This window comes from Dryobates pubescens, chromosome 41 (assembly GCF_014839835.1).
Source record: "Dryobates pubescens isolate bDryPub1 chromosome 41, bDryPub1.pri, whole genome shotgun sequence".
NCBI classification, from domain to species: Eukaryota; Metazoa; Chordata; class Aves; order Piciformes; family Picidae; genus Dryobates; species Dryobates pubescens.
Genome location: NC_071652.1, coordinates 815,884 through 841,832, shown reverse-complemented (window position 1 = coordinate 841,832; position 25,949 = coordinate 815,884). Strand labels below are relative to the sequence as shown.

Below are 25,949 nucleotides of genomic sequence, written 5' to 3'. Positions count from 1 at the left end.
TTTCCCCTGATTTTTCTTTTCTTCTTTTGTTTTTTCCTTCCCCCTCTCCCCCCTCCCCCCCTCCCCCAAAATAACCTTCTCCTAAATTAAACATTTCTCTCTCTTTTTTGCCCCCCCCCCCCTTTTTTTTTTCCCCCTTTCTTTTCTGTTGTTTTTTGGTGTTTTTTTTTTCCCCCTCACCAAGAGAATTGAAACAAAAAAAAAAACAAAACACAAAACAAACAAAGCAAAACCGACGAGGAGAAATTAACGAAGCAAGAACTGCAAACAACCCAAACGTTTTAACTCTCAAGAAAGAAATCCCCAACGCCACCACCCTGCCTCCACCCCGGAAAGCTGACCACACCCCCCACCCACCCCCCTCCTCCCCTCTCAGGACGATCATTTTTAAGTCCATCACCGACAGGCTGCTTTAGGGAGGGGCGAAGGGGCCAGAAGTGGCAGAGACATCCCCTCCTCCGCCCCCTCCCCCTCCCCGTGCCTTCCTCAATGCTTTTCCCCCCTCCAGGTGGCCAAAAAAAAAAGCCTCCCCAAACAAGAGACACAAAGGATCCAAACCGCCACCCTTTTGCCGATCCCTTCGGACTGTTTGGCTCCCCCGGAGCTCAGGGGGGACCCCTCAGACTGTGGCGCCCCCCACCCCCCTTACAACTCCCCCCCCTGTTGTCCGTTGGTTGGTTCATTTGGGTTTGGTTGGGGTTTTGGTTGGGGGTTTGGTTTTTTTTTTGTCCCTGGGAACGCTGTTGACTTTCTACGTGTGTGTATATAACAATAATTGATGATCACTTTTTAATTCCATCTCGGATCGTTCAACCAGAGCCTGAGGGAGGTGGCTGGGAGGAGCCTCCCCCCCCCCCAACTCCCCTTTCCTCACCCAGAGCTGCCTCGGCAGCTTTTATATGAAGTTGGAATTTGACTTGATTTTCGTTTTTTCTTTGGGTTTTTTTTTCCCTCCCTTTTTTTTTTTGTTTTGGTTTATTTTGTTTTGCCTTTTTTTTTTTTTTCGGTTTTGTTTTTTTTATTTCTTCCCGTTGTTGTTGGGTTTTTTTAGTTGCTAGACTCCATCAGCTATGTTTGATAAAGGTGTAGGGTTCGATATCCACATAAACATCACCGAAAAAAAAACTAAACCCGAGCAGCTGGTGGCTCTTTTCTTTCTGCGGCCGGGTCCCAAACGGGGGTAGAACTCCTGCGACCCTCACGCCCAGGGACAGCGGGATTGGGGCGCCTCAGTTCTCCTTCTGCCGCTCATTGCCCGTGGTTCGCCCCGGCGGAACAAGGACCTCTGCGAGTCCAAGGCGCCCTCAGCGTGGGGATGGAGCCAAGCGCGCTGGGCCGGGTTTGAACCCCCAGGCCCCGCCCCGAGGGAGCTCTCATTGGTTAGTCACCCCTCCGGTCACGCCTTGCGGGGAGGGGCGGAGGCTGTCGGCCGCTCACCATTGGCTGCCTGCAGCTCTGCGTGGGGGTCGCTTGTCTGGTCCCGCCTCTAGCTGGAGACTCCGCCCCCGAGAACCCCCAGCTTCCTGTCCGCGCCGGAAGGGGCGTGGCCTACCGCCATGCCTGTCGCCCGTGGCCCGGCCCGGCTGCTCTTCGCGGGAGTTCCGCGGCGACACCGGGTGCGCTCAGACCCTCCCGAACCCCACCCCAACCCTGGGCCCACCCTTCCCGAGTCCTCCCCACCCTCCTGCACTCTCTCCGGAGGTCCTGACCCGCCCTGTTAACCTCCCGCCCTCAGGTCTCAGGTCCCGACTCCCGCCTCACCGAGAGCCTCCGTCTCTTCCAGCAGCTGCGAGCGGAGCAAGAGCAGCGGAATGGAGCCGGTACTGGGACCGGTCCCCCGCCGGGGGCTCCCATCTGCATCACCCTGCCTGGGGGCAGCCGCCTGCCCGGCCGGGCCCTGCAGACTACCCCTTTCCAGGTGGCCACGGAGCTGGGGTAGGCGCAGAGCCCGGCCGGGGGCAGCCAGGGTCAGCAGCGGGGTACCCACAAAGGTCACCACAAAGTCAGCAGAATCCCCACGGCGCACCCACGGTGTCCACAGCCTCCCCACAGCGTCACCCCTGTAATCCCCACCGAGTCCCCAGGGTCCTCACACTGTCCCCACAAGGTCCACAGGATCCCCATTGCGTCCGCATGGTATACCCAGGGTTCCTCACAAGGGCCACAGGGTTCCCACAGCCTATGGTCCCCATGGGGTCCCCCCAGTACCCGAGGTCTCCCCACTGTGTCCCTGTGATGTCCCCACAAGGACATCGGGATGCCACTGAGGTCCCTGTCATGTTCTCTTGCACTGTCCCTGAGGTCCTCACGAGGTCCCCATTGTTCCGACTGTGTTGTCATGGCGGGGGGGGGGCCCCATGTCTTTAAGGTGTCCTCAGCATCCCCCTAGCGTCCCTGTGATCCTCACAGCGTCCCTGCAAGGCCCCCACTGCCCCCGTGGTGTACCCACAGTGGTGGCCTGGCAGAGGCAGCTCTGGTGGCCCGGGTGAACGGGACCCTCCAGGACCTCGACCAGCCCCTGGCGAGCGACGCCAGCCTGGAGCTCCTCGACTTCTCCACGCCGGAGGGGCGGGCGGTGAGTCCCTCGGGGACACAGGAGTGACGGCACAGCCCCCTCCCCTCACAGCCTGTCCCCCTACCCGTGCCCTCCCTGTCCCCTCCTCAGGCTTTCTGGCGGTCGGGCGCCTGCGTGCTGGGCGCGGTGGCCGAGCGGTTCTTCAGGGCCACCTTCTGCGGCGCCCAGGCCACCGAGGATGGCTTCTTCTGCGACCTCCACATGGGGGACAGGTAAGGAGGGAGGGATGGCGGGGGGGGAGGGGCCCCAGAGGGCGTCCCCCGTGGGGCGCAGCGTCCCCAGCCTGCCGCCGTGCCCGCAGGACGGTGCAGCGCAGCGAGCTGCCGGCGCTGGAGGACGCCTGTGCCGCCTTCGCCCGCGCCAGGCACCGCTTCGAGCGTCTGGAGGCCACCCGCCGGCAGCTCCGTGAGCTCTTCCAGGTGACAGCCTAATGGCCTGTCCCCTCCCTGTCCCAGCATGGGGTAGAGGCCCTCAGCCCGGGGACATCAGGACCCTCCTGCTTGGGGTTGTGGACTAGGGCGACGTTAACGGGGACCGGAGTCGCCTTCTGTGGCTGCCACCTGTGCTGCTGCCACCCTCCTTGGTGTGCCCCAGCCTCAGTCCTGCCCCCACCTCCCCTCCCCAGCTCAGTGTCACCTTCCCTTGGTGTGACCCACACCACTGTCACCTTCCTTCGGTGTCACCTGTGCCTCTGTCACCCACCTCAGTGTCCTGTTGCCCCCAGCACAACAGCTTCCAGCTGCAGCAGATTGAGGAGGAGGTGACGTCCCCAACAGCCAGTGTCTACAGGTGAGTGGTGGGGAGGGGGCAGAGACAGGGCCTGTGGTGTCCCCAGCGTCTGTCCAGCTGTCCCCATGTCCCCACAGGTGCGGCCCCCTGCTCCACATCTGCCCAGGACCCCTGCTCCGGCACACAGGGCTCATCTCCGCTCTCCGCGTCCTGACGGTGGGTGTCACCCGCTGGGTGTCACACAGGGTGGATGTCACCCGGGGTCGGTGTCACCCACTGGGTGTTGCTTGGGGTGGGTGTCTCTCAGAGTGGGTGTCCCTCGGGGTGGATGTCCCTCGGGGTGAGTGTCCCTCGGGGTGAGTGTCCCTCGGGGTGAGTGTCCCTCGGGGTGGGTGTCCCTCGGGGTGGGTGTCCCTCGGGGTGGGTGTCCCTCGGGGTGGGTGTCCCTCAGGGTGGGTGTCACCTGGGGTCAGTGTCACCCACTGGGTGTCACCAGGGGTCGGTGTCCCTCAGGGTGGGGTCCTTCAGGGTGGGGTCCCTTGGGGTGGGTGTCTCTTGGGATGGGTGTCCCTCGGGGTGGGTGTCACCCCGGGTCGGCGTCACCCCGGGGTGGGTGTCACCAGGGGTGAGTGCCTCTCAGGGTGGGGTCCCTCAGGGTGGGTGTCACCCAGGGCAGAGCCAGGGCTGTGGTGGGGGAGGATGGGCCCCAGGAGACCCCAGCTAACACTTCCCCCTCCTCCCCCCCAGAGCTCGGCGGCGCTGCGGCAGGAGCCAGGAACACTGCAGCAGGGGCCGGGGGCGCTGCAGCAGGGGCCGGGGGCGCAGCAGCAGGGGCCGGGGGCGCTGCAGCAGGGGCCGGGGGCGCTGCAGCAGGGGCCAGGGGCGCTGCAGCAGGGGCTGGGGGCGCAGCAGTGGCTGCAGCGGGTGGCTGCCGTCGCCTTCCCCAGCGCCCAGCTGTTGGCAGCCTGGCAGCAGGCGCAGGACGAGGCCGCGCTGCGGGACCACCGGCGCATCGGGCGGGTGAGCCCCAGGCTTCGGGGGGGGGGGGTGGGGGGCTGCTGGGGTGGGGGTCACCAGCAGCCCCCCCCCCAGTAACATCACACCCTCGCCCCCCCAGGAGCAGGAGCTTTTCTTCTTCCACAAGCTCAGCCCTGGCAGCTGCTTCTTCCTGCCCCGCGGTGCCCACATCTACAACACCCTGGTTGAGTTCATCAGGGTACGACCCCCCCACAGCCCCCCACGGCCCCCCAATAACATCACTGTTACCATTGGGTGGGGAGACATTGGGGTCTGCTTTTGCCCCTCCATGCTCTGCACCCTGCCCTGACCTTGTGGCCCCACGTCTGCCTCACCCCACTGCAGCCCTTCCCCACTGTGTCCAGACCCTCTTCCTGCTGTGCCCCCCAACCCTGTCCACACTCCCCCCCCCCCCCCCCCAGAGACCCTCTTGTACCACCCATTGCTGCCCCACCCTTGGCTGCAGCTGCCCTGTCCCGGTGGGCACCTGCAGCCCCCCTCTGAGGCTGGGCACCAGGGGGGTGGTCAATGTCCCTATCCCTGGCACCGCAGAGCGAGTACCGGGCCAGGGGCTTCTCAGAGGTGGTGACCCCCAACCTCTTCAGCCCTGAGCTGTGGGAGCAGTCAGGGCACTGGCAGCACTACAGCGCCAACATGTTCACCTTCACCGCCGGCACCGAGACCCTCTCCCTCAAACCCATGAACTGCCCAGCCCACTGGTGAGTGCTGCAGGGCACAAGGAAGAGGGAGGGCACAGGCTGAGGAAGGGGTTGGCTCCTTCCCCCACCCCTGGCTGTGTCCCTCCCCTCCCCCTGCAGCCTGATGTTCGCCCACCGGCCGCGCTCCTGGCGGGAGCTGCCCCTGCGCCTGGCCGACTTCGGCGTCCTGCACCGCCACGAGCCCCCAGGCAGCCTGGCAGGGCTCACCCGGGTCCGGCGCTTCCAGCAGGACGATGCCCACATCTTCTGCACCATGGAGCAGGTGAGTGGCCCCCCTCCTGGCCCTGCTGGGTGATGCCCTCAGGGGCACTGGCAGCAGGGCGCCCGGCTGAGCAGGGCTGGGACAGTGCCTTGAGGGATGGATCCGTCCAGAGCCACCCTGTGAACCTCCTGCCCCCTCTGCTGAGACCTCCCTGCAGGGGTGAGGGCAGCTCTGGAGCCCTCAGCACGGGCAGGGACCTGCTGGAGCAGGGCCAGAGGAGGCCACAGCAATGCTGGGGCAGGGCTGGAAGCCCTCAGCTGGGAGGGTTGGGGGAGTTCAGCCTGGAGAGGAGAAGGCTCTGGGGTAGTTCAGCCTGGAGAGGAGAAGGCTCCAGGGAGACCTTCTGGAGACCTCCCAGTGCTGAGCAGAAAGCTGGGGACAGAGTTTGGAGCAGGGCCTGTGGTGGCAGGACAAGGAGGGGAGGGATGGTTTGGAAGTGCAAGAGGGAGATGGGGAGTGGAGAGAAGGAGCAATTGGTGCTGCTGAGGCTGGGCAGAGCCTGGCCCAGGCTGCCCAGAGGGGTGGGAGATGCCCCCAGGGCTGGCACCAGCCCAGCTCAGGTTGGCTGGGGCTGTGAGCATCCTCCTCTGGTTGGGGGTGACCCTGCTGGACTTCTTCAACCCAAACCAGTCTGGGATTCTGTCCCCCCCACCCTGTGTCACCCCTCCCTGCCCCCTGCCCCCCAGCTGGAGGCCGAGATCGATGCCTGCCTGGACTTCATCCGCTCTGTTTACTCCGTCCTGGGCTTCTCCTTCCGCCTGGCGCTGGCCACTCGCCCCCCTGGCTTCCTGGGGGACCCTGAGGCCTGGGACCGTGCTGAGCAGGTGGGACAGGGACAGGGAGTGGCCCTGCCACTGCCACTGTCCCCAGCATCACATCCTGGCTTCCCCCTTGTGTCCCCTGCAGCGTGCCCCACGTGTCATGCCCTGCCTTGCCTGTGTGCCCCACGGTGTCCCCTGCAGCCCACCCCAGTTTTGTCCCTGTGTGCCAGCTTTGTCCCCATGTCTCATGCACCAAGTCACAGCTTTCCCTCTGTGTCCCTTATGCTGCCTCAGCTTTGTCCCTGTGCCTCAGCCTGGCCACAGTGTGCCCTGTGCCATGCCCCTGGCCATCCTGTCCCAGCTGTGCTGCCAGGCTGACCGTGCCAGGTCCCCAAGTCCTGGGCATCCTGCCCTGGCTGCCCCCCTGTGCTGTCCCTCGTGTGCCAGCCTTGCCCCCATCTCCTGCACATCACTTTGCAGTACCTCCCAGGTTGTCCCTTGTCACCTGCACTGCCCTGTGTGCCACCTCCCCTCTCTGCCATCACAGCCCACGTTCTGTGTGGCACCTCCCAGCTTTGCTGTCACATCCGTGCAGCGTGGCCCTGTGTCACACCTGGATGCTGTGCCTGTGTCACATCCCTGTGTCCTTTGATGGTGTCCCCTTCACTGTCCCCTGTGTCCCCTCCCTCCCACCCTGTCCCTTCACTGTCCCCTGTGTCCCATCCCTTCCACCCCTGTCCCCTCACTGTCCCCTGTGTCCCACCCCTTCCACCCTGTCCCTTCACTGTCCCCTGTATCCCATCCCTTCCACCCCTGTCCCCTCACTGTCCCCTGTGTCCCACCCCTTCTACCCTGTCCCCTCCACTGTCCCCTCTGTTCCATCCCTTCCATCCTGTCCCTTCACTGTCCCCTGTGTCCCATCCCTTCCATCCTGTTCCCTGTGTCCCATCCTTTCCACCCTGTCCCCTCACTGTCCCCTGTGTCCCATCCCTTCCACCCTGTCCCCTCCACTGTCCCCTGTGTCCCATCCCTTCCATCCTGTCCCCTGTGTCCCATCCCTTCCACCCTGTCCCCTTCACTGTCCCCTGTGTCCCATCCTTTCCACCCTGTCCCCTTCACTGTCCCCTGTGTCCCATCCCTTCCACCCTGTCCCCTCACTGTCCCCTGTGTCCCATCCCTTCCACCCTGTCCCTCCACTGTCCCCTGTATCCCATCCCTTCCACCCCTGTCCCTTCACTGTCCCCTGTGTCCCATCCCTTCCATCCTGTCCCCTGTGTCCCATCCCTTCCACCCTGTCCCTCCACTGTCCCCTGTGTCCCATCCTTTCCACCCTGTCCCCTCCACTGTCCCCTCTGTTCCATCCCTTCCATCCTGTCCCTCCACTGTCCCCTGTGTCCCATCCCTTCCATCCTGTCCCCTGTGTCCCATCCCTTCCACCCTGTCCCTCCACTGTCCCCTGTGTCCCATCCCTTCCACCCTGTCCCCCTCACTGTCCCCTGTGTCCCATCCCTTCCACCCTGTCCCTTCACTGTCCCCTGTGTCCCATCCCTTCCATCCTGTCCCCTGTGTCCTATCCCTTCCACCCTCTCCCTTCACTGTCCCCTGTGTCCCATCCCTTCCACCCTGTCCCCTGTGTCCCATCCCTTCCATCCTGTCCCCTGTGTCCCATCCCTTCCACCCCTGTCCCCTCACTGTCCCCTGTGTCCCCACAGCAGCTGGAACGGAGCCTTCGCACCTTTGGCCAGCCCTGGGAGCTGGCTCCAGCTGATGGAGCCTTTTATGGCCCCAAGGTGAGAACCCTGGAGGCAAGATTTGGGGGGGTGGGTGTCCCAAAGGGCCTTTGGGGCAAACTGGGACCCTCTGGGGACACCTCCTCCCTCCTCCCCCCCCCCCCCCAAATTTGGTCCCACCAGATTGACATCCGGATCCGGGACGCGCTGGGCAGGCAGCACCAGTGTGGCACCATCCAGCTGGACTTCCAGATGCCAGAGAGGTTTGAGCTGGAGTATGCCAGGTATGGGCTCTGGGGGGGCAGGATTGGGGCTGGGGGGGGGGGCAGGATTTGTGCTAAGGGGCAGAGTTTGGGCTGGGGAGGGGCAGAGTTTGGGCTGGGGTGGGGGCAGGAGTGGGGCTGAGAGGGCAGAACAGGGTCAGGGGTGAGGATTGGGGCTGGGAGGAGGGGCAGAATTTGGGCTGGGGAGGGGCAGGATTGGGGCTGAAGGGGCAGAGTTTGGGCTGGGGGGCAGAGTTTGGGGAGGGGCAGGATTTGGGCTGAAGGGGCAGAGTTTGGGCTGGGGAGGGGCAGAGTTTGGCCGGGGTGGGGGCAGGAGTGGGGCTGAGAGGGCAGAACAGGGCCAGGGTGAGGATTGGGGCTGGGAGGGGGGCAGAATTTGGGCTGGGGAGGGGCAGGATTGGGGCCGAGGGGGCAGAGTTTGGGCTGGGGGAGCAGAATTTGGGCTGGGGGAGCAGGACTGGGGCTGAGGGGGCAGAACAGGGTCAGGGGTGAGGATTGGGGCTGGGAGGGGGGCAGAATTTGGGCTGGGGGGGGCAGGACTGGGGCTGAGGGGGCAGAACAGGGTCAGGGGTGAAGATTGGGGCTGGGGGGGGCAGAATTTGGGCTGGGGGGGGCAGGACTGGGGCTGAGGGGGCAGAACAGGGTCAGGGGTGAAGATTGGGGCTGGGGGGGGCAGAATTTGGGCTGGGGGGGGCAGGACTGGGGCTGAGGGGGCAGAACAGGGTCGGGGTGAAGATTGGGGCTGGAGGGGGCAGAATTTGGGCTGGGGAGGGGCAGGGTTGGGGCTGAAGGGGCAGAGTTTGGGCTAGGGAGGGGCAGAGTTTGGCTGGGGGGGGCAGAATTTGGGCTGGGGGGGCAGGACTGGGGCTGAGGGGGCAGAACAGGGTCAGGGGTGAGGATTGGGGCTGGGAGGGGGGCAGAATTTGGGCTGGGTGGGGGGGGCAGGACTGGGGCTGAGGGGGCAGAACAGGGTCAGGGGTGAGGACTGGAGCCGGGGGGAGGCAGAGTTTGAGCTGGGAGTGGGGGGCAGGCTCGGTGCCGAGGGGGTGTCAGGATCGGGCCAACGGGTTGCAAATCAGGGGGAGCAGGGGATCAGGATTGGGGCTTGGAGGGGGTGGGGGTCAGGATTGGTCGGGGCGGGGGGGGGAGCTGGGGTCTCCCGTGACCCCCCCCCCGGTGCGCGGCAGCGCGGCAGGGGCGGCGGCGCGGCCGGTGCTGATCCACCGCGCGGTGCTGGGCTCCGTCGAGCGCATGGTCGCTGTGCTGGCCGAGAGCTGCGGCGGCCGCTGGTAAGTGGGGAGGGGTCGGGATGGGGGGAGGTGTCCTGTGGGCTCCCTCCCCCCTCCCCCAAGAGAAGCAACCTCCCCCTCTGGGGCACCCCTCCCCCCCGGCCCGGGGCTGTGGTCCCAGCGCCCTGTGTCCCCCCCCTCCAGGCCCTTCTGGCTGTCCCCGCTGCAGGCTGTGGTCATCCCCCAGGCACCGGAGGTGGAGGATTATGCCCGGGAGGTGAGCAGCCCCCTCCCCAAAATGGCCCCTGCCATATCCCCCTCCTCCTTTTCCCCTCTTCCCCCTCCCCTTCCCCCTCCCACCTTCCTGTCTCCCCCTGATCCCTTCGTGTCCCCTCCTCCCCATCCCTCTGTGTCCCCTCATCCCCCTCTCTCCTCCCTCGTCCCCCACCTCTCCGTGCCCCCCCTCGCCTTGTCCCCCAACCCCCCCTCCGTGCCCCCCACCCCCCAACGCTGACTCCCTGGGGCAGGTGCAGGCTGTGCTGCAGGGGGAGGGCATCCTGGCAGACCTGGATGGGGACGTGGGAGCCACCCTGGCCAGGAAGATCCGCAGGGCACAGCTCGCCCACTACAACTTCCAGCTGGGTAAGGGAGGAGGGGGGACAAGGATGCCCACAGACCCCCCCAGGACCCCCTCCCCGGGATGGGCTGTGCTGAGCCAGCAGCACCCCCACACTGCAGCTGGGAGCTGCTGGGGAGGGGCACTGGGACCTTCCCTTCCACTCTGGGAATCACCTGGGACCCCCTCCCACCAACACCCCCCCCTGGGACTCCTGTGGGACCCCTCTTGAGACCCCCTGGGGACTCCCCTTATAGACTCCCCCAAGACCCCTCTGACACCCACTTTGAACCCCTGGGAGACTTCTGGAACCCTCCTGGGGCTCTTCCCTGAGACCCTTCCCATCCTTGGCACCCCACCTTGGCACCCCACCTTGGCACCCCACCTTGGCACCCACTGTCCCCCCGGGTGGTGGCTGCTGGTCTCAGCTGCAGGGGGGACACCCAGCAGCCGTGGGTGTGGGGGAGCACCCCTGGGGCTGTGTGGGAACACCCTTGAGCCTGTGTGGGTTCACCCTTGGGGTGTGTGGGGGTCACCCCTGAGGCTCTGTGGGTTCACCCTTGGGGTGTGTGGGGGTCACCCCTGAGGCTCTGTGGGGTCACCCTTGGGGCTGTGTGGGGTCACCCCTTGGGGTGTGTGGGGGTCACCCCTGAGGCTCTGTGGGTTCACCCTTGGGGTGTGTGGGGGTCACCCCTGAGGCTCTGTGGGGTCACCCTTGGGGCTGTGTGGGGGTCACCCCCTTGGGGCTGTGTGGGGTCACCCCTTGGGGCGTGTGGGGGCACCCTTGGGGCTGTGTGGGGTCACCCCTTGGGGCTGTGTGGGGTCACCCTTGGGGCTGTGTGGGAGCACCCTTGGGGCTCTGTGGGGGCACCCCTTGGGGTATGTGGGGGTCACCCTTGGGGCTGTGTGGGGTCACCCTTGGGGCTGTGTGGGAGCACCCTTGGGGCTCTGTGGGGGCACCCCTGAGGCTCTGTGGGGTCACTCTTGGGGCGTGTGGGGGGCACCCGTGGGTGTGGGTGCCCAGCAGCTGGGTGGGTGCTGGGGACAGGACGTGTATGGAGTAAATGGAAGCCCGGGGGGGGGGCGGGGGTGCCCCGGCCCCTCACCACCCCCACCCCCCCCCTTCACCCCCCCCCCTCCGCCGGTGCCCCGCAGTGGTGGGGCCGCGGGAGCGCGCGCGCGGCACCGTCAGCGTCCGCACGAGGCAGAACCGGCGGCTGGGGGAGGTGGAGCTGCGGAGGCTGCTGCGGAGGCTGCGGGAGCTGCGCGACGGCCGCGTCCCCGACGCCGAGGAGAGCTTCTGACCACCCCCCCACACCCCCTCCCCGGACACCCCTCGCCCGGGGGGGCTGGGGGGGGTGGTGGTCCTGCGTGCGCCTCCCCCCCCCCGCCCTCAAACCCCCGACCCCCCCCCCATTAAAGTGCTGAGCACGGCAGGAGCTGAGCGCCGGGCGGCTGCCTCTGCCCCGGGGCTGGCAGCACCCCGGGGTGCGCCGGGGAGGGGGGCAGCAGCGGACAACCCCCCAGGGGACTTCCGGGTGTCGTGTCCCCCCCCCCCCGACCCTCGGGTGCCCCCCTCCCAGATATCTATGTGTGTCCCCCCCCCAGATATCTATGTGTCCCCCCCCTCCCCAACCTGCTCTCTTGGCTTCCCCTGTTCCAGGCACTTGGGTGCCCCCCAGCCTGGGTCATCTCCTCCACCCCAGACAGCAGGGGGGGGGGGGGGTCCGTCCCCCCCCCCGACGTATCTCCGGGTCCTCTCCCCCAGGCACTTGAGTTCCCCCCCAGCTCAGAGCTCGGGGTTCACCCCCCCCAGACGTTTGGGTATCTCCCCCACCCACGTGTGGGTCCGTGGGATTTCCCCCCCCCCGGGGTTGTGCAAGCTCCCGGTCACGTCCCGGCGGCGTTGGGCAATCGGGGGGGGGGGGGAGGGGGAGCAGGGGCTGTCCCCCCCCCACCTTGTCGGCACCTGCCCAAGACTTTGGGCTCAGCACCAAGCAGGATGTGGCTGGGGGGGGGTGGGGAAACACGCACGACAGGGACAAACCCCCCCCCTCCCCTCCCCAGCTCGGTGGTCCTGGGGTGAAGGGAGGTGACTGAGGCTGTGCCACCCTGCTGCCCCGCGGGAGGGGTCCCCCGATGTGGGGTGGGGGGACGCCAGCCGAGCGCCCCCCCCCCCCCCCAACAACAACAACAAGCACACAGGCGGGGACGGGACGGGGGGATTCCCCCCCCCTGGGTGGGTTGTGTGTCCCCCCCTCTTTTGCCCCCTTCCCGGTGCCTGGGGTGACTCACTGGGCGCGGCCGCCCCCGAAATGGGGGCAAAAACCACGAAAGCCACCAAGCTCCGACCGCTTCCCCCTGCCGTGACGCAGGGGTCGCGGGGGGGGGTGGGGGACGACACTGGGGCCACCCAAGGGGGGGGCTCAGGGCCACCCAAAAGAGGGGACAAGACCAGCGGGGTGGGGGACAGGACCGCTGTAGTGTCCTCCAGCTGGCCGTGGTGGCCGGGGACGTGGTGGTGGTCGTCACCCTCTGCGGGGGGTGCAGCCCCAGTACCCCCACCCCGTTGCTGCACCCCTACACCCCCACCCCCGGGCCCCGTCGCGACGTCAGGGCAGTGACTCAGCCCGGCAGGATTCGTCCCCGTGCCCGCCCCGGCCCTACATAAGGCGGCGGAGCCGGCGGTGGCCACACAGCTCCCGACGCCATGGCGGCCATCGGCCTCCTCCTCCTCCTCCTGCTCGGCCCCGCCGGTGAGTCCCCGGTGCCCCCCACCCCCCGGACTGTTGGGTCCCTCTCAGGACCCCCGGGTGTCTCCCGGGACAGCTCCTGGGTCCCTTCCCTGGACACCTCAGCCCTAAATGGGACATCTTGGTCCCCTCCCCAGACATTGGGGTCCCCTCCCTAGACATTGGGGTCCCCTCCCCAGCCACTTAGGTCCCCTGGGCTCTGTCCCCATTCTGGACATCTGGGTCCCCTCTTTTATCACCGAGGTTCCTCCCCCAGGCATCGGGGTCCCTCTCAGGGCATCCGGGGCCCGACTGGGACACCTGTGTCCCCTCCCTCGGTGTCTGTGTCCCTCCCCCAGCCCCCCTGGGTCCCTCTCAGGACACCTGGGTCCCCTTGCTAGACACTTGGGTCCCCTCCCTGGAAAGCTGATTCCCCTTCCCAGCCATCTGGGTCCCCTTCCTCAACACCTGGCTCCCAGCTCTGCCCCCTGTGTCCCCTTCCTGGACACTTGGGTCCCCTCCCTGGAAACCCAGGTCCCAGCTTTGGCCACCTGGGTCCCTGCCCACACCTTTGGGTCCCCTCCCCGGACACCTGGGACCCCACCCTCGTGCCTGGGGTGCCCTCCCCGGATGTCTGGGTGCCTGCCCACACATCTGGGTCCCCTCCCTGGCCACCTATGTCCCCATGCCAAACAGCTGGGTCCCCTCCCTGGCCACCTGTGTCCTTCTGAGCACACTGGGGTCCCCTCCCCGTTATGAGGCTCTAAACCCCCTCTGGTGGGGAGTCCGCACTTGCTCTGCCCATCCCTCCAGGCAGGGAGGTGGTGTGGGTGCTCCTGCTGACCCCTTGTGTCCCCTGTTGGTGACAGTGGTGGCCCCGGAGCAGTTCGTGGCACAGGAGACCGTGGACCTGCAGCCCCCCAGCATTGAGCAGCATGAGGGTAGGGACAGCCAGGGATGGGGTGGCACAGAGGGGACACGAGGGAGACATCCAGGGGTGCAGATGGGGGGACACTCAGGTGGATGGAGGGGACAGAGGTGGTTGGGGATGGTGGGACAGGGGGGCATGGAGGGGGAAGGGGGGAGGGTGCTCCTGCTGAGCTCTGTGTCCCCTGTTGGTGACAGTGGTGGACCCAAAGCAGCAGCAGATCGTGGCACAGGTGAGCGTGGACCTGCAGCACGCTGGCACAGAGCAGCAGGAGGGTAAGGACGTGAGGGGACACCCAGGGGTGGGGACACCCAGGGGTGGGGACATGGATTGGGGACACGTGGAGGGCATGGGGACAAGGAGGGCTGGGGGTGGAGGGGCACTGCGATGGGGCAGGGGTGGACACAGTGACCGAGATGGGATGGAGGGTGGCTGTGAAGGGACAAGAGGCCACGCAGGGCCATGTGTCACCCGGTGTCACACACCTCCCCCCCCCCGCTTTCAGTGTGGCAGAAGGAGCAGGACCCCTCGCTGCCCCCCGACACCCAGGCAGCGGGAGCCACGCTGGCCCCGCGCCCCGCCTGGCCTGCGGTGCTGGTGGACTTCCCCCCGGCCTGGCCGGAGGCCGCCGCTGTCACCTCGCACTGCCACCAGCCCCCGCGGTACCCTTCCATCCCGCCGCTGCCTGCCAGCGGCTTCGCTCACCTGCGGCGGCAGGCGGCAGCCCTGGAAGCCTTCCGGCCCCGCCTGGACGCCTGCTGCAGCCACCGCGGGGCCCTGAGCTGCGCCCGCCGCGCCGTGAGTCACCGGCGGACGGCGACGGAGGGGACGGCCAAGCCTGGGGGCAGGGATGGAGGGGGCGTGGGGACAGCGGGTGCTGGGGATGGGTGGGAGCTTTGGGACATGGGGAGGGGGATATGAGAGGGACATCCAAGGATAAGGACGTGGGAATGGGGAGATGTGGGGACGGGGAGATGTGGGGATGGGGAGATGTGGGAATGGGGAGATGTGGGAATGGGGAGATGTGGGGACGGGGATGGGGAGACACGGCGGGGGGGACACACACCTTGGGATGGGGACACGGATGGGAGGGACACGGGGACAGGAGGACACCCAGAGAGGGGGACACAGAGGGATAGGGACATGGCGGGAGGGAGCAGGGGCATGGCCAAGGCTGGGGCACCACGGGGACAGAGATGGGGAGACACACGGGGGGCACTCAGGGATGGGGACACAGATAGGGAAGCCATGGGGACAGCCGGGGCTGGGGGCAGGATGAGTGACACCGCGGCGGGGGGTGGTGTGGTTCTGCTGTCCCGTAGTGGACGGAGGTGCTGGACGCGTTCTGCGCCGACGAGTTCGGGGTCAAGACTCGGCAGTTCCACTGCTGCCGGCACCTGGGGGACGCCCGGCGCCGCTGCTTCGCCAGGAGCTCTGCCGCCGTCGCCGTGGGGGCCACCGCGGCCGCGGCCACCAAGGCTGTCGCCCCGCTGGCTTCCAGCTGGGAGGCGACCAAGAGGCTGCCGTTCCCCCCAGGGGAGCCCACGGCTTCCAACATGGGCAACATCTGCAAGCTGCGGGGTCTGCGCCCCGGCCCCGGCGGCGCCCGCGGCTCCTCGGGACCCCGCGACCGCATGCGGCTGCGGCTGGAGCGGGAGTTCGGCCGCTGCTGCCGCAACCAGAGCCTGAGCTGCGCCCAGGAGGCCGTGAGTGGCTGGGGGGACGCGGGGGGACGTCTGGGAGGGCTCCAGGGGTTGGGGAGGGACTCGGGCGCCTGGGAGGGGAGCCAAGGTGACAGCGACCCAAGGGAGGGGCTCAGGGGATGGGGGGACCCAGGTGACATGGAAGGATCCAGGCGTCTGGGGACGTGGGGGAGGGACCTGGCTGTCCAGGGTGAGGCCCCCTGTACACGCGTGGGCTGCAAGAGGCAGGGGTCTCAGGGGGACCCAGGTGACAGGAAGCCAGGTGTCCGGGAAGGGATTCCAGGAGCTTAGCAATCAGGTGTCGCATCCGGGGAGGGGACCAGGGTGTCCTGGGAATGACCTGCGTGTCAAGGAGGGACACAGACATCCCGGGGGGGAGCCAGGTCCGAGGGGACTCAGCTGTCCGGAAGGGACCCAGGAATCCAGGGGGACCTAGGTGACAAGGAAGCACCCAGCGGTCTGGGGAGGGGACGCAGGGATCCAGATCCAGGAAGGGATCCAAGCATTTAGAAACAGGGAGGGGACCCAGGCATGGCATCCGGGGAGGGGACCCGGCTGGCCCGGGCATGACCCAGGTGCCCGGAGAGTGACCCAGGCGTCCAGGGAGGGGAGATCCAAGCAGCCAGGCTGGGATCCAGCTGTGTGCAGGGGACTCGGGGTGGGACACGACGCACGCAGGTGTCTGGGGAGGGGTCCCGGGTGACAAGGAGGGGACTCCGGGGAACATCCAGGGCAGAGTTTCGGGGGGGGGGGGGGGAGGTGGACTCAGGGGTCCAGGGGAGAAACAGGGTTGCCAGTCCGTGTCTGACGCCCCCCTCCCCGCGCCGGCAGTGGCGGAAGGGGCTGGAGAGGTTCTGCCGGGAGGAGTCGTCGGTGAAGACTCGGCAGCACCAATGCTGCCAGCGCGGGGGGGGGCCGCGCCCGGAGCCGCTGCTTCGCCGCCGCCGCCCCCTACCCCGGCTACGACCGGGAGCTGCACAACGTCAGCCTGGCCCGGCCCGGCCCCGCCATGCTGCGCACCCTCTGCGGCCCCACCGTCCTCATCAGCAAGAGGTGGGTGCCCCCCAGCCAGCGCCCAGCGCCCCCCCGTCCCGAGGAGCCTCAGTCTCGGAGGGCTTCCAGATAACCTGAGAGCCCCTCAGGACCCCCCCCAGCAGGGAGGGGTCCCCCCATGTGATGGGGCACCCTTGTGACCTAGCACCCCCTGACTTTGTGACCTCCCCCACACTGGTCCAGAGGGCACTCTGGGCACCCCCACTTCCTTGCGACCCCCTTGCCCCCCAGGGGCACTAAGGAGCTCCTCATCAAGGAGGGGATCCCCACAATCTGAGAGGAGCTCCATGCACCTGACCCCCCCCCCCCCTGCTCTCCCCTGGGACTCTCCCATCTCAAGGGGGGCCTTATGGCCCAGAACCCCCCACTCAGGGGGAAGACCCCACCCTCTCAGAGGAGACCCAAGTGTCTGCCCCCACCCCCATCTCAGAGGGGAACCCCTCCAGTGGTGACCCCCCCTCCGTGTTGGTGTCCTGCAGGAAACCAGTGCCAGAGCTGCTGGGGGCCCTGACGACCTCATGCTGCTCACTGCCCCCCGAGGAACAAAGCAACTGCGCCCAGGACCAGGTGAGTGTTGGGGCTGGGGTCGTTCAGGAGGGGTGCAGGAGCTCAGGGGACCTCCCCCCCCCCCCCCGAGTCATTCTGACGCCCCCATGTTGTCCCCCAGCTGTCCCAGGGCATTGCCACTCTCTGTGCCAGCGTGGGGAAGGGCTGGCGGGACCCCGAGGACTGCTGCTCTTGGGGGGACCCTGAGCGACGTCGCTGCTTCGAAATCACCTACCTGGCCCAGGTGACTCTGGGGGCTGCTGTGGATCCTCCACACCCTGACCATGAGGAGTAACTCCCCCCTTCCCCCTCCCCCCCCCCCCCCCCCCCCCCCCCCCCCAATCCTGGGACAAGTGGGTCAATAAAGGTGCTGTGGTGTCACTTCGAGCGTCCCCCGTTGTCCCCGTGCCTCAGTCTCCCCACGCTGTGGGGGTTCACCAGGTCCTCAGTGTCCCCCAGAGGGCCTCACCTCCCCCTGCCCCAGCGGAGCCCGGGGTGTGCCGGGGTGTGGGGCCGGGAGTTGGGGTGTTTGCAGTGTTGGGGTGTGCCAGGCTGTGACCAGCTCTGTTTGTGTTCTGGGGTGCGCCCCAGGCACCGCCGGGGCCCAGGTGGCCCTTGCCCGGCACTGACCCCCGCCACAAACACCCAGTGCAGGGTCAGGAAGGGGGCAAGAGGCCACATGTGGCTGTGTGTCCCCTGGGGGTGTCTCGATGCCCCCCACATATCCCCACAGTGGCACTGTCACCTGCCGTGTCCCCCACATTGCAGTGACCCCAGAGACCTTCGGAGCTCATCCAGCCCAGAGCCCTGCAGCCAGCAGGGACAGCCCCAACCACAGCAGGCTGCCCACAGCCCCAACCACCCTGAGCTGGGCTGGTGCCAGCCGGGGGGGCATCTCCCACCCCTCTGGGCAGCCTGGGCCAGGCTCTGCCCAGCCTCAGCAGCACCAATTTCCTCCTCCTCTCCACTCTCCCATCTCCCTCTTGCACTCCCAAACCAATCCCCCTGCCTCGGTCCTGCCACCACGAGTCCTGCTCCAAACTCTGTCCCCAGCTCTAAGAAGCTCTCCAGGAGGTCTCCCTGGAGCCTTTCACCTCTCCTCCAGGCTGAACCCTCCCAGCCTGGAGCCTCCCAGCAGAGGGCTCCCAGCCCTGCCCCAGCACTGCTGTGGCCTCCCCTCGGCCCCGCTCGCTCCCGCAGCTCCCTGCCGGTGCCGAGGGCTGCGCCCCCCCCCCCCGCCCAGCCCCGCGGGGAGGTCTCAAGCAGAGGGCGCAGCGGAGTCCCCTCCCACGCGGGGCCGCGGAGGCCTTTCCCGCCGCCGCGGACTGCGTTTCCCGCCACGCCGCGCGCGGCCGCCGCGCCCCGGCAGCCCCCGCGCGGCGCGAAGATGGCGGCGGGCGGCGGCGGCGGCGGCGGCGGCGGCGGCGGCCCCGCGGCTCGGGAGCTGTTCGCCGAGGGGCTGCTGCAGTTCCTGCGGCCCGCCGTGCGCCAGCTCGACGGACACGTCCACGCCGTCAGGTCCGGGGAGGGGGCGCTGGGGAGGGGGCCCGGGGCCGCGGAAGGCAGCCCGGAGGCGGCGGAAAGGCTCCCGGAGCGCCTCTCGTGGCTCCGTGCGGGGAGGAAGGGAGCTGCAGCCCAGCCCTAAGCCCCAGGGCACCACCGAGCCCTGGCCCTCGGCAGCGCAGCTGCAGGGCTCTGAAAAGCCGCCGGGGACTGGGGGGCTCTGCCCCCCGGGGGGACTGGGGGGCTCTGCCCCCCGCCCGGGGGGACTGGGGGACTCTGCCCTGCCCCCCGGGGCAGCCTGGGCCAGGCCTTGATGGCCCTCGAGGGGCAGAAATTGTTCCTCATGGCCAAGCTGAACCTCCCCTGCCGCTGGCTCGGGGAGAAGGCGAAGTGGCTGAGGGTGGATGCGGGTGAGCACTGGGTGGGGGGAGGGAGTTAAGGGCAACTGGGGGGGCGCAGGTTCCGTGTCGGGAGGGGCGGTAGAGGGTGATGGGAGGGGGTGGAGGGTTGTGCCCTGGTCCCCAAGATGTCCCCTCACAGGGAGAGCCAGGTGGAGCTGCGGGAGCACATCGACAGCCTGGCCACAGGTGAGACAGGAGGGGTCGGCTCCACAGCCTCGCTGCGTGGGGGGCACACCGCGGCTTGCCCCGCAGCTCCCGGGGGGGCTGTTGGGGGCCCACTCCCAGCCCCTGGGGCTCTTTCCCAGAGCTCTGCCGCATCAACGAGGACCAGAAGGTGGCGCTGGACCTCGACCCCTACGTGAAGAAGCTGCTGAACGCGCGGCGCAGGGTGGTGCTGGTCAACAACATCCTGCAGAACGCTCAGGTCAGCCCCCGGGGCTGGGGGCGGCCCTGGGCCGGGGGGAGGGGGCAGGGAGGGGGTCCCCATCCCCCTCCTCTGATGCCGACGGCTGCTGCTCCCCCGCCCCAGGAGCGGCTGCGGAGGCTGAACCACAGCGTGGCCAAGGAGACCCTGCGCAGGAAGGCCCTGCTGGAGGCAGCTGGGGGCTACCCCCAGGGCCTGCCTGGCAAGTGAAGCCTGCAGGGGGGCTCTGCCAGCAGCCCCAGGAGCTGGGCTGGGTGACAAGGAGCACCTGAAGGACAGCAGAGTGAGCTGCTGGCAAGGGGAGCAGCTGGTCCCTGCTTGCAGCAGTGTCCACGGCACAGGGGGGAGAAGTCCTTGCAGAGGGAGGCTGCAGCTGAAGGAGCTGGGGGTGGGAGGGGGGGGGGGAGGGGACCTCAAAGCATCTTGCAGCAGTTGTAGGCAGCAAAATAAAAGTGACTGTTGGGGGGCTGCTGCCCCTCTTCCACCCTTCCCCAGCCCATGACTTAAATCCTACCCCTCCCTGCTCTCAGACCTTGCCCAGGTGCCCTCTCTGTGCCCCTCCTGCCTCCCCCTCCCAGCCCCAGCAGGACACACTCCAAACAGGGCAACATTTTTATGTGCAACTTGTAAAAACACAGCCAGGGGCTGCCAGGGCTGGGCTTCAACTCCTCTGCTTAGCTCTTGGTGTCCCTTCAAGCAGCAGCACCCAGGGGTGGGAGGTCCTGCTGCAGAGGAGGGACAAGCCCTGAAGAGGAGGCACAGGTACCTGGACCATTCCTTCCCTGGCTGGAGCTGTCCTGTCCCAGGCTCTGCTGCCAGGTGGGGCCTGGCTGAGTCACTCCTGTGTCTCCATGCTCTCCTCCTCCTCCCCTGTAGCAGGTTCCTCCTGATTCTCCTCTTCCTCTTCTCCTTCCTTCTTCTCTGGAGGTTTCTCATAAGCCTTCTCTGAGGGGGTCACTATTACTCCATCCCATGTGGACATTTCAGAAGCCAGGTCTGCAAAGAGAGGGGCTCAGGGTGGCCTCAAGCAGCACAGACAAGCCCCAGGACAGGCAGTGGGGGAAGCATCACAACCCTCCTCACCAGCTCTGGGGCTCCATACAGTCCCAGAGTGGCTTGGGTTCAAGACCATCCAGGTCCAAAGCAGCTCCTGCTACAGCAGCTTGCTCAAGGCCCCCATCCAGTCTGGCCTTGAAGCCTCCACAGCTGCTCTAGGGAACCTGATCCACTGTCTCACCACCCTCCTGGGGAAGAACTTCCCCCCAGTATCTCAATCCAGCTTCTTCCAGAACAAAAGAAGTGAGCCACTTGTCCCTGGAGACCCCAGCACAGGGACATGGAACTGCTGGAGAGGGTCCAGAGGAGGCCATGAAGATAAGCAGGGGCTGGAGAACCTCCCCTGTGGGGACAGGTTGGGAGACTTGGGGCTGCTCAGCCTGGAGAAGGCTCCAGGGAGACCTCAGAATGCATGAAGGAGCTGCAGGAGAGCTGGGGAGGGACTCTGGACAAGGGCTGGGAGTGCCAGGGTGAAGGACAATGGCTTTGAGTGGAGAGAGCAGATTGAGACTGGCAAAGGGGAAGAAATTCTTGAGAGTGAAGGTGGGGAGAGCCTGGCACAGGTTGCCCAGGGGAGGCTGTGGCTGCCCCCTGCCTGGAGGTGTTCAAGGCCAGGCTGGAGGAGGCATCCCTGGGCATGGCAGGGGGTGGGAACTGGATGGTCTTGAAGGTCCCTTCCAACCCTCCCCTCCCCTCCATCCCTGCTGACATCCAATCCTCACTGCCTCCAGCCACCCACAGCTCCCCACTCACAGCTGGCATCTCCCTCCTGGCCCAGGATCTTCCTGTAGCCTCCGTGTGAGAGGATCCTGACGAGGGTCTGTGCGGTGTAGCAGACCATGTCCTGCAGGGGGCGGGGGGCGGCGTCAGGGCAGGGCAGCCCCCGGGGCGGGCCGGGGCGGGGCTGGACAGCCCCCGGGGCGGGGCTGGGGCCGGCAGAGCCTCACCTGCTGCTCCAGGGTCATGACAGTGTGCACTCGGAAGTTGCCGCTCTCGCAGGGGTCGGTGATGCCCACGGAGCCAGGCAGGAAGAGCCCCGCGGCCAGGATCTGCAGGCAGCGTCTGCAGGACGAGAGCTGGGGGTTGGAAATGGAACCATCCAGCACAGAAAGGCAGCCAGGGAGGCCCCAGGCAGCACACCCTGGGGGTGCTGAGGCCTTGAGTGTAGTCAAGAGGCCTCCCTGCCCACGGTGGTGGAGGGCAATGGCTTTTGAGTTGAGAGGGCAGACCGAGACTGGAGAAGAGGTGGGAGATGACCTCCTGAGGTCCCTTCCAGCCTGAGCCCTCCCTGCTCCTATGATCTACAGGAGGAGGCTGCTTTGTCTCCACTTTGAGCCCCTCCCAGCCCCAAGGTGCTGCTGCTACCATTAGGCACACCCAAGCCCCAGGCAGTGGCAGGGACAGGGAGGAGGGAAGCAGAAGCTGCCAGACCTGTAGGCGATGTTGAGAGCCAGGGGCTGCCTGGTGGGGTTGTTCATCACAGCGTAGTGCCCCTGGAGAGGCGAGGAAAGGAAGAGCTGGGGTGAGAGTGGCTTCCTGCATGGAAAGAACCCCAGCTCCCCCCCTTGCTGCAGGAGCTCAGGGACCTGCAGGCAGCCAGCCCTCAGCTCTGGACCACCACCAGCATCCCCCCCCCGGCGCTCACCAGCAGGTCCAGGATCCACGGCGTGAGAGGCTCGAAGCCAGGGAAGCGAATCCTCAGGTCCTTGAGCAGCCGGATCAGGACCTTCACCCTGCAGCAGGCAGCAGCAGCAGGGTGGGGGGAGGTTCCCACCAGGCCCAACACCTCCCAGGACCTGCTCCCTTTGCTCACCCCCCTTCCCCTAGGCTGCTTGGCCCAGCAGGGGCAGCACTCACGTGGACTGGGAGGCGTTCTCCTCGAACCAGCGCGCGTGCCGGATGGCGGCCAGGGCGCTCTGCAGCACTTTGATGTCCACTGCAAAAGCACAGCAGACACATTCCTGGGGTTCTGACCCAAAAGGTTGAGGAGGAGGCAGGCTGGCTGGCTCCAGCCCACACCAGCAAGGCAGGGGGCAGAGCCCTTACGGTGCAGCTCGGGGTCCAGCTTGCGCAGGTTGGGCGGCACGGTGGTGATCAGGATCTTCACCGTGGCGTCGGCAGAGCTGATCTCGAAGCCGGTCTCGTTGGTCAGCATGGTCAGCACTGGGGGAGGGAGAGCCCACAAGCCCTCATGGAGGGACTGGAAGGTGCCACCAAGCAGGAGAGGCACCAGCTCCAGGCACCTCCCAGGGCTTTGGAGCTGCACCCCCCGCCCCGGGTGGCACAGCAGCCCTCTCACCTTCGCTGGGGTCCTGCGCCCTCAGGCTTTCCACCACTTTGTTTCCCAAGGCTGCCACAGCTTCCACTGGGGAGGAGAAGCAAGAGGGAGGGGAGATGAGAGCAGGGCTCAGCACCGTGGTGGGCTCAGCACCTGCCCTGGGGGCACTCACGGGTGGGCAGGATCTTGAGGATCACCACCAGGTCGGCCACGTTGTGCCCGGTGGTCATGGTGCCCTTCTTGTAGGAGCCCACCTGGCGAACCTCCTCGATTTGCTGGGGGGAGGGAAGAGGCAAAGACAAAGCAGGGTGGGAGGGAGCTCAGGGATCATCTCCTCCAACCCCCTGCCATGCTCAGGGACACCTCTCATCCAGCCTGGGCTTGAACACCCCCAGGCAGGAGGCAGGCACAGCCTCCCCGGGCAGCCTGTGCCGGAGTCTCGCCACCCTCCTACCGAAGAGCTTCCTCCTCAGCTCCACTCTAACCCTGCTCTGCCTCAGCTCCAAACCATTCCCCCTTGGGGCTGTCTCAGATTCCCCTCATGCAAAGTCCCTCTGCAGCCTTCCTGCAGGATCCCTTCAGGCCCTGGAAGCAGCTCTGAGGTCCCCCTGGAGCCTTCTCCTCTGCAGGCTGCACAGCCCCAGCTCCCTCAGCCTCCCAGCAGAGCTGCTCCAGCCTTTGGCTCATCCTTGTGGCCTCCTCTGCCCTTCCTCTTGCTGGGGACACCAGAACTGGAGGCAGCCAATGGATGAATTTAAGGCACTTGCTGCACTTTTGGAGAGTCACCAGGAACTTTTAGCCTCCTCTGGGCCAGGCTTGGTGGCTGGACACCATCACCCCTTGTGCCAAAGCAGCTCCCCCAGCAGCTCCCCTCCTGAGCTCAGCCCTTGGGCCACTCACCACTTCAAAGGTCCCAGGTGCCACAATCAGGTTGTCAATCACGTTGTTTATTTTGGTCACCAGGGAGAGGATGGAAGCCTGGGAAGGGAAGGCAGAGGAGTGGTGTTACCACCTGTCTGGCATGACTGGAAGAGCCCTAACCCTGCACAGCCCTGATGCAAGGCAGATAAAGAGATCAAACAGCAGGTTCCACAATCATCAGCCAAGGAGCCCCACAGCAGAGCTCTGCTCAGAGTCAAGTCCTTCATTACCAGGCTGCTCCTGGCTCTGCCCTCTGCAAGCCTGCTCTGCCTCTGTGCTCTCCAAGCCCACAGGCCAAGAGTGTAAGGGAACTTGGGGCACAAAACCTGTTCAGCAGCAGTGGGAGCAAGGTCCTGGTTCCTCTTCAGCAGGGCTTCACTGAAGGCTGTCTCATCAGCAGCAGGCTTGACCCGGGGAAAAGCCATCTCGCACTGAAAGGGGATCAGAAATCAGACTGCAGTGCCCCAGGCAGGCAGCACCTGAGCTGAAGCCACTCAGCAGCAGCATTTACTCCATTTCCTGGTGCTCTCCAGCCCCTCTTTCCATGGCAGCCTAAGGGAGGGAGGCCCAGCCCTGCCCACAGCGAGCCTCCAGCAGTGGAGCTGCTGCCATGCACCAGCAGGGTGCGAGGTGGGGGCAGACCTAACCCAAAGGGGTCCATCAGGAGGGGGTTTTGCTGTTTGGCTGCAGCTGGCTGCAGCTTTCCCCTTGCCATGAAGGGATCTGCAGGGACTGGAAAGGAAAATTCAACTTGCTTGCTTTGCAAGCTCTCCAACAGGCTGCAGCTGCACAGCAGCTTCTTCCCCTCCTTGACCATGGCACCACAGGGAGAAGCTCAGCAGGGTCCAGCTGAGCAAGAGGAGAAACTTCTTTGGTGTGAGGGTGCTGGAGCCCTGGGGGTGTCCTCTCCCTGGAGGTGTTCAAGGCCAGGCTAGATGAGGCCTTGAGCAACCTGGGCTGGGGGGGGAAGTGTCCCTGCCCATGGCAGAGGGGGTTGGGACTGGATGAACCTCAAGGTCCCTTCCAACCCATTCCACAAACCTATGAAATGATTTCCTCCTGTAAAAAGGCAGAAAATGTGTTGCTGCTGGTCCTTGGGAGGACCAATGTGTTAAAAAGGGCCTGGAGAGCATCTGGCAGCTGGGTGAGAGCCACCAGAGCAAGCCCTGTGTTACAGGGAGCTGCCAGAACAGCCACCACAAAACCCCAACGTGGTTTTGTACTGGACTCCATCCTGGTCACGCTGGTTGGACACAACTACTCCAAACCAGAGCCAGGAAGAGCTTTCCTTAGGGTTAGTCACTGAGCAAAAGAGGATTTTCAGCGAGCTTCTGCCCTCCACCTCCACTAAAAGAAGTCAAAACACCAAGGTCTGCAAACAAGGACTTTAAGAGGCAGCTTTAAACATGGCAAAAGAACTCCCCCAGCTGGTGCCTGTGGAGAGCTCTGTAGGAGAGAGTTACTCACGACATAGAAATCAAAGGGGATGTGGGGCACAAAGGGCCGGAACCTAAAGGGAGGGGAAAGAGAAAACCAGATTCTATTCTCTGCAGAGCTGTCCCCAGCCCCCCGCCCCCCGCCCCCAGCCCATCGCCACCCCGCAGAGATTCGCGCTGAAGAGGCAAGAAAGGCCCTACAGAAACGGACAGATTTCTTTATAACCACCCTCCCCTGACGGTAACTAACCCCCCGCCGCCGCCGCCCCGGTGTCATCGGGCAGTGGCCGCACACCGAGGGCTTCCCCGTGCCCACGGACCCGGCCCGCAGAGGCCAGCAGCCCCCCGCCCGCCTCCCAGCTCTACACCTCAGCTCTATCCTGTGCTACACTGCCAAGCTGAAGCCCCGGGTTCTGTGCCCCGCTCCCCCGGCAGCTCGCCCCGCTGGGGCGGCCGCAGCCCACCCCCCTAAACCTGGCATTCTAAAGAGCCACCCTCGCTAAAGCAGAAGCCAGACTCGCCCACTGCCAGGGCCTCCCCTGGAACCAAAGCGTCCGCCACGGCCTCTGCCTCGATCGCCCCTGCGGGAGAGAGAAGGGAAACACTGTGAGCGGAGCGGGAACAAAGCCCGAGAGGAGGTTCTGCGAGTTCCCTGAGGCGCCCTTCCCCCAGGGACCCTTCCCCGGGGGACCCTTCCCCGAGGGTTCCCCCAGCTCCTGCCCGCCCAAAGCCTGAGTCCCCCACGAGAGTCCCCCACGAGAGTCCCCCCAGGGCTCCAGCGTCGCCCCGGGGCTGCCCCCACGTCCCCATCCCCTCCCGCGGAGCAAGGACCCCCGGCCCGGCCCGCTCAGCTCCCCGCTCACCTCATGGTTCCGCCGCTCCGAACAATGAAGACTACCGCCGAGCAGACCCCGCCAGGCTTCGCTTCCCGCACCTCGCAACAACCCGCCCGCCCATTGGCTTCCGCCCGCCGCGAGTCTGCCCACTCACAGCACATCCCTGCAGATCATTGGCTCGGCGAGGCATCAATCTGAGGCGGAGAGGCG

The 25,949-nt window shown here is 66.2% G+C and overlaps 4 protein-coding genes across 4 annotated transcripts; 3 read left to right on the top strand and 1 right to left on the bottom strand.

Annotated features, from left to right (window-relative positions):
- Positions 1-1,540: 1,540 nt before the first annotated feature.
- On the top strand, positions 1,541-11,256 carry TARS2 (threonyl-tRNA synthetase 2, mitochondrial). The gene is made up of 18 exons (XM_054177553.1): positions 1,541-1,616; positions 1,736-1,935; positions 2,452-2,575; positions 2,666-2,787; positions 2,877-2,994; positions 3,300-3,364; positions 3,442-3,520; positions 4,178-4,324; positions 4,422-4,520; positions 4,874-5,040; positions 5,140-5,302; positions 5,989-6,126; positions 7,776-7,853; positions 7,977-8,077; positions 9,265-9,366; positions 9,511-9,583; positions 9,834-9,948; positions 11,078-11,256. The coding sequence occupies exons 1-18, from the start codon at positions 1,557-1,559 to the stop codon at positions 11,224-11,226; spliced, it is 2,100 nt and encodes a 699-aa protein (XP_054033528.1). The 5' UTR covers positions 1,541-1,556; the 3' UTR covers positions 11,227-11,256.
- A 1,267-nt stretch (positions 11,257-12,523) lies between these two features.
- On the top strand, positions 12,524-17,181 carry ECM1 (extracellular matrix protein 1). The gene is given in 9 exon segments (XM_054177588.1): positions 12,524-12,678; positions 13,524-13,595; positions 13,780-13,857; positions 14,088-14,380; positions 14,905-15,288; positions 16,117-16,191; positions 16,193-16,338; positions 16,818-16,905; positions 17,006-17,181. Coding segments are annotated over 9 exon segments (1,356 nt in total). The 5' UTR covers positions 12,524-12,632; the 3' UTR covers positions 17,180-17,181.
- A 1,090-nt stretch (positions 17,182-18,271) lies between these two features.
- Positions 18,272-19,433, top strand: SNAPIN (SNAP associated protein). Its single transcript, XM_054177547.1, has 4 exons — positions 18,272-18,402; positions 18,928-18,974; positions 19,094-19,212; positions 19,318-19,433. The coding sequence occupies exons 1-4, from the start codon at positions 18,272-18,274 to the stop codon at positions 19,420-19,422; spliced, it is 402 nt and encodes a 133-aa protein (XP_054033522.1). The 3' UTR covers positions 19,423-19,433.
- Positions 19,434-19,963: 530 nt separating this feature from the next.
- Positions 19,964-25,849, bottom strand: ILF2 (interleukin enhancer binding factor 2). The gene is made up of 14 exons (XM_054177554.1): positions 25,767-25,849; positions 25,445-25,484; positions 24,935-24,979; positions 23,794-23,898; positions 23,447-23,524; positions 22,719-22,821; positions 22,568-22,633; positions 22,315-22,431; positions 22,126-22,204; positions 21,914-22,001; positions 21,700-21,761; positions 21,216-21,330; positions 21,022-21,112; positions 19,964-20,208 (listed from the first exon to the last, which is right to left on the bottom strand). The coding sequence occupies exons 1-14, from the start codon at positions 25,769-25,771 to the stop codon at positions 20,048-20,050; spliced, it is 1,155 nt and encodes a 384-aa protein (XP_054033529.1). The 5' UTR covers positions 25,772-25,849; the 3' UTR covers positions 19,964-20,047.
- Between the last annotated feature and the right edge of the window lie 100 nt (positions 25,850-25,949).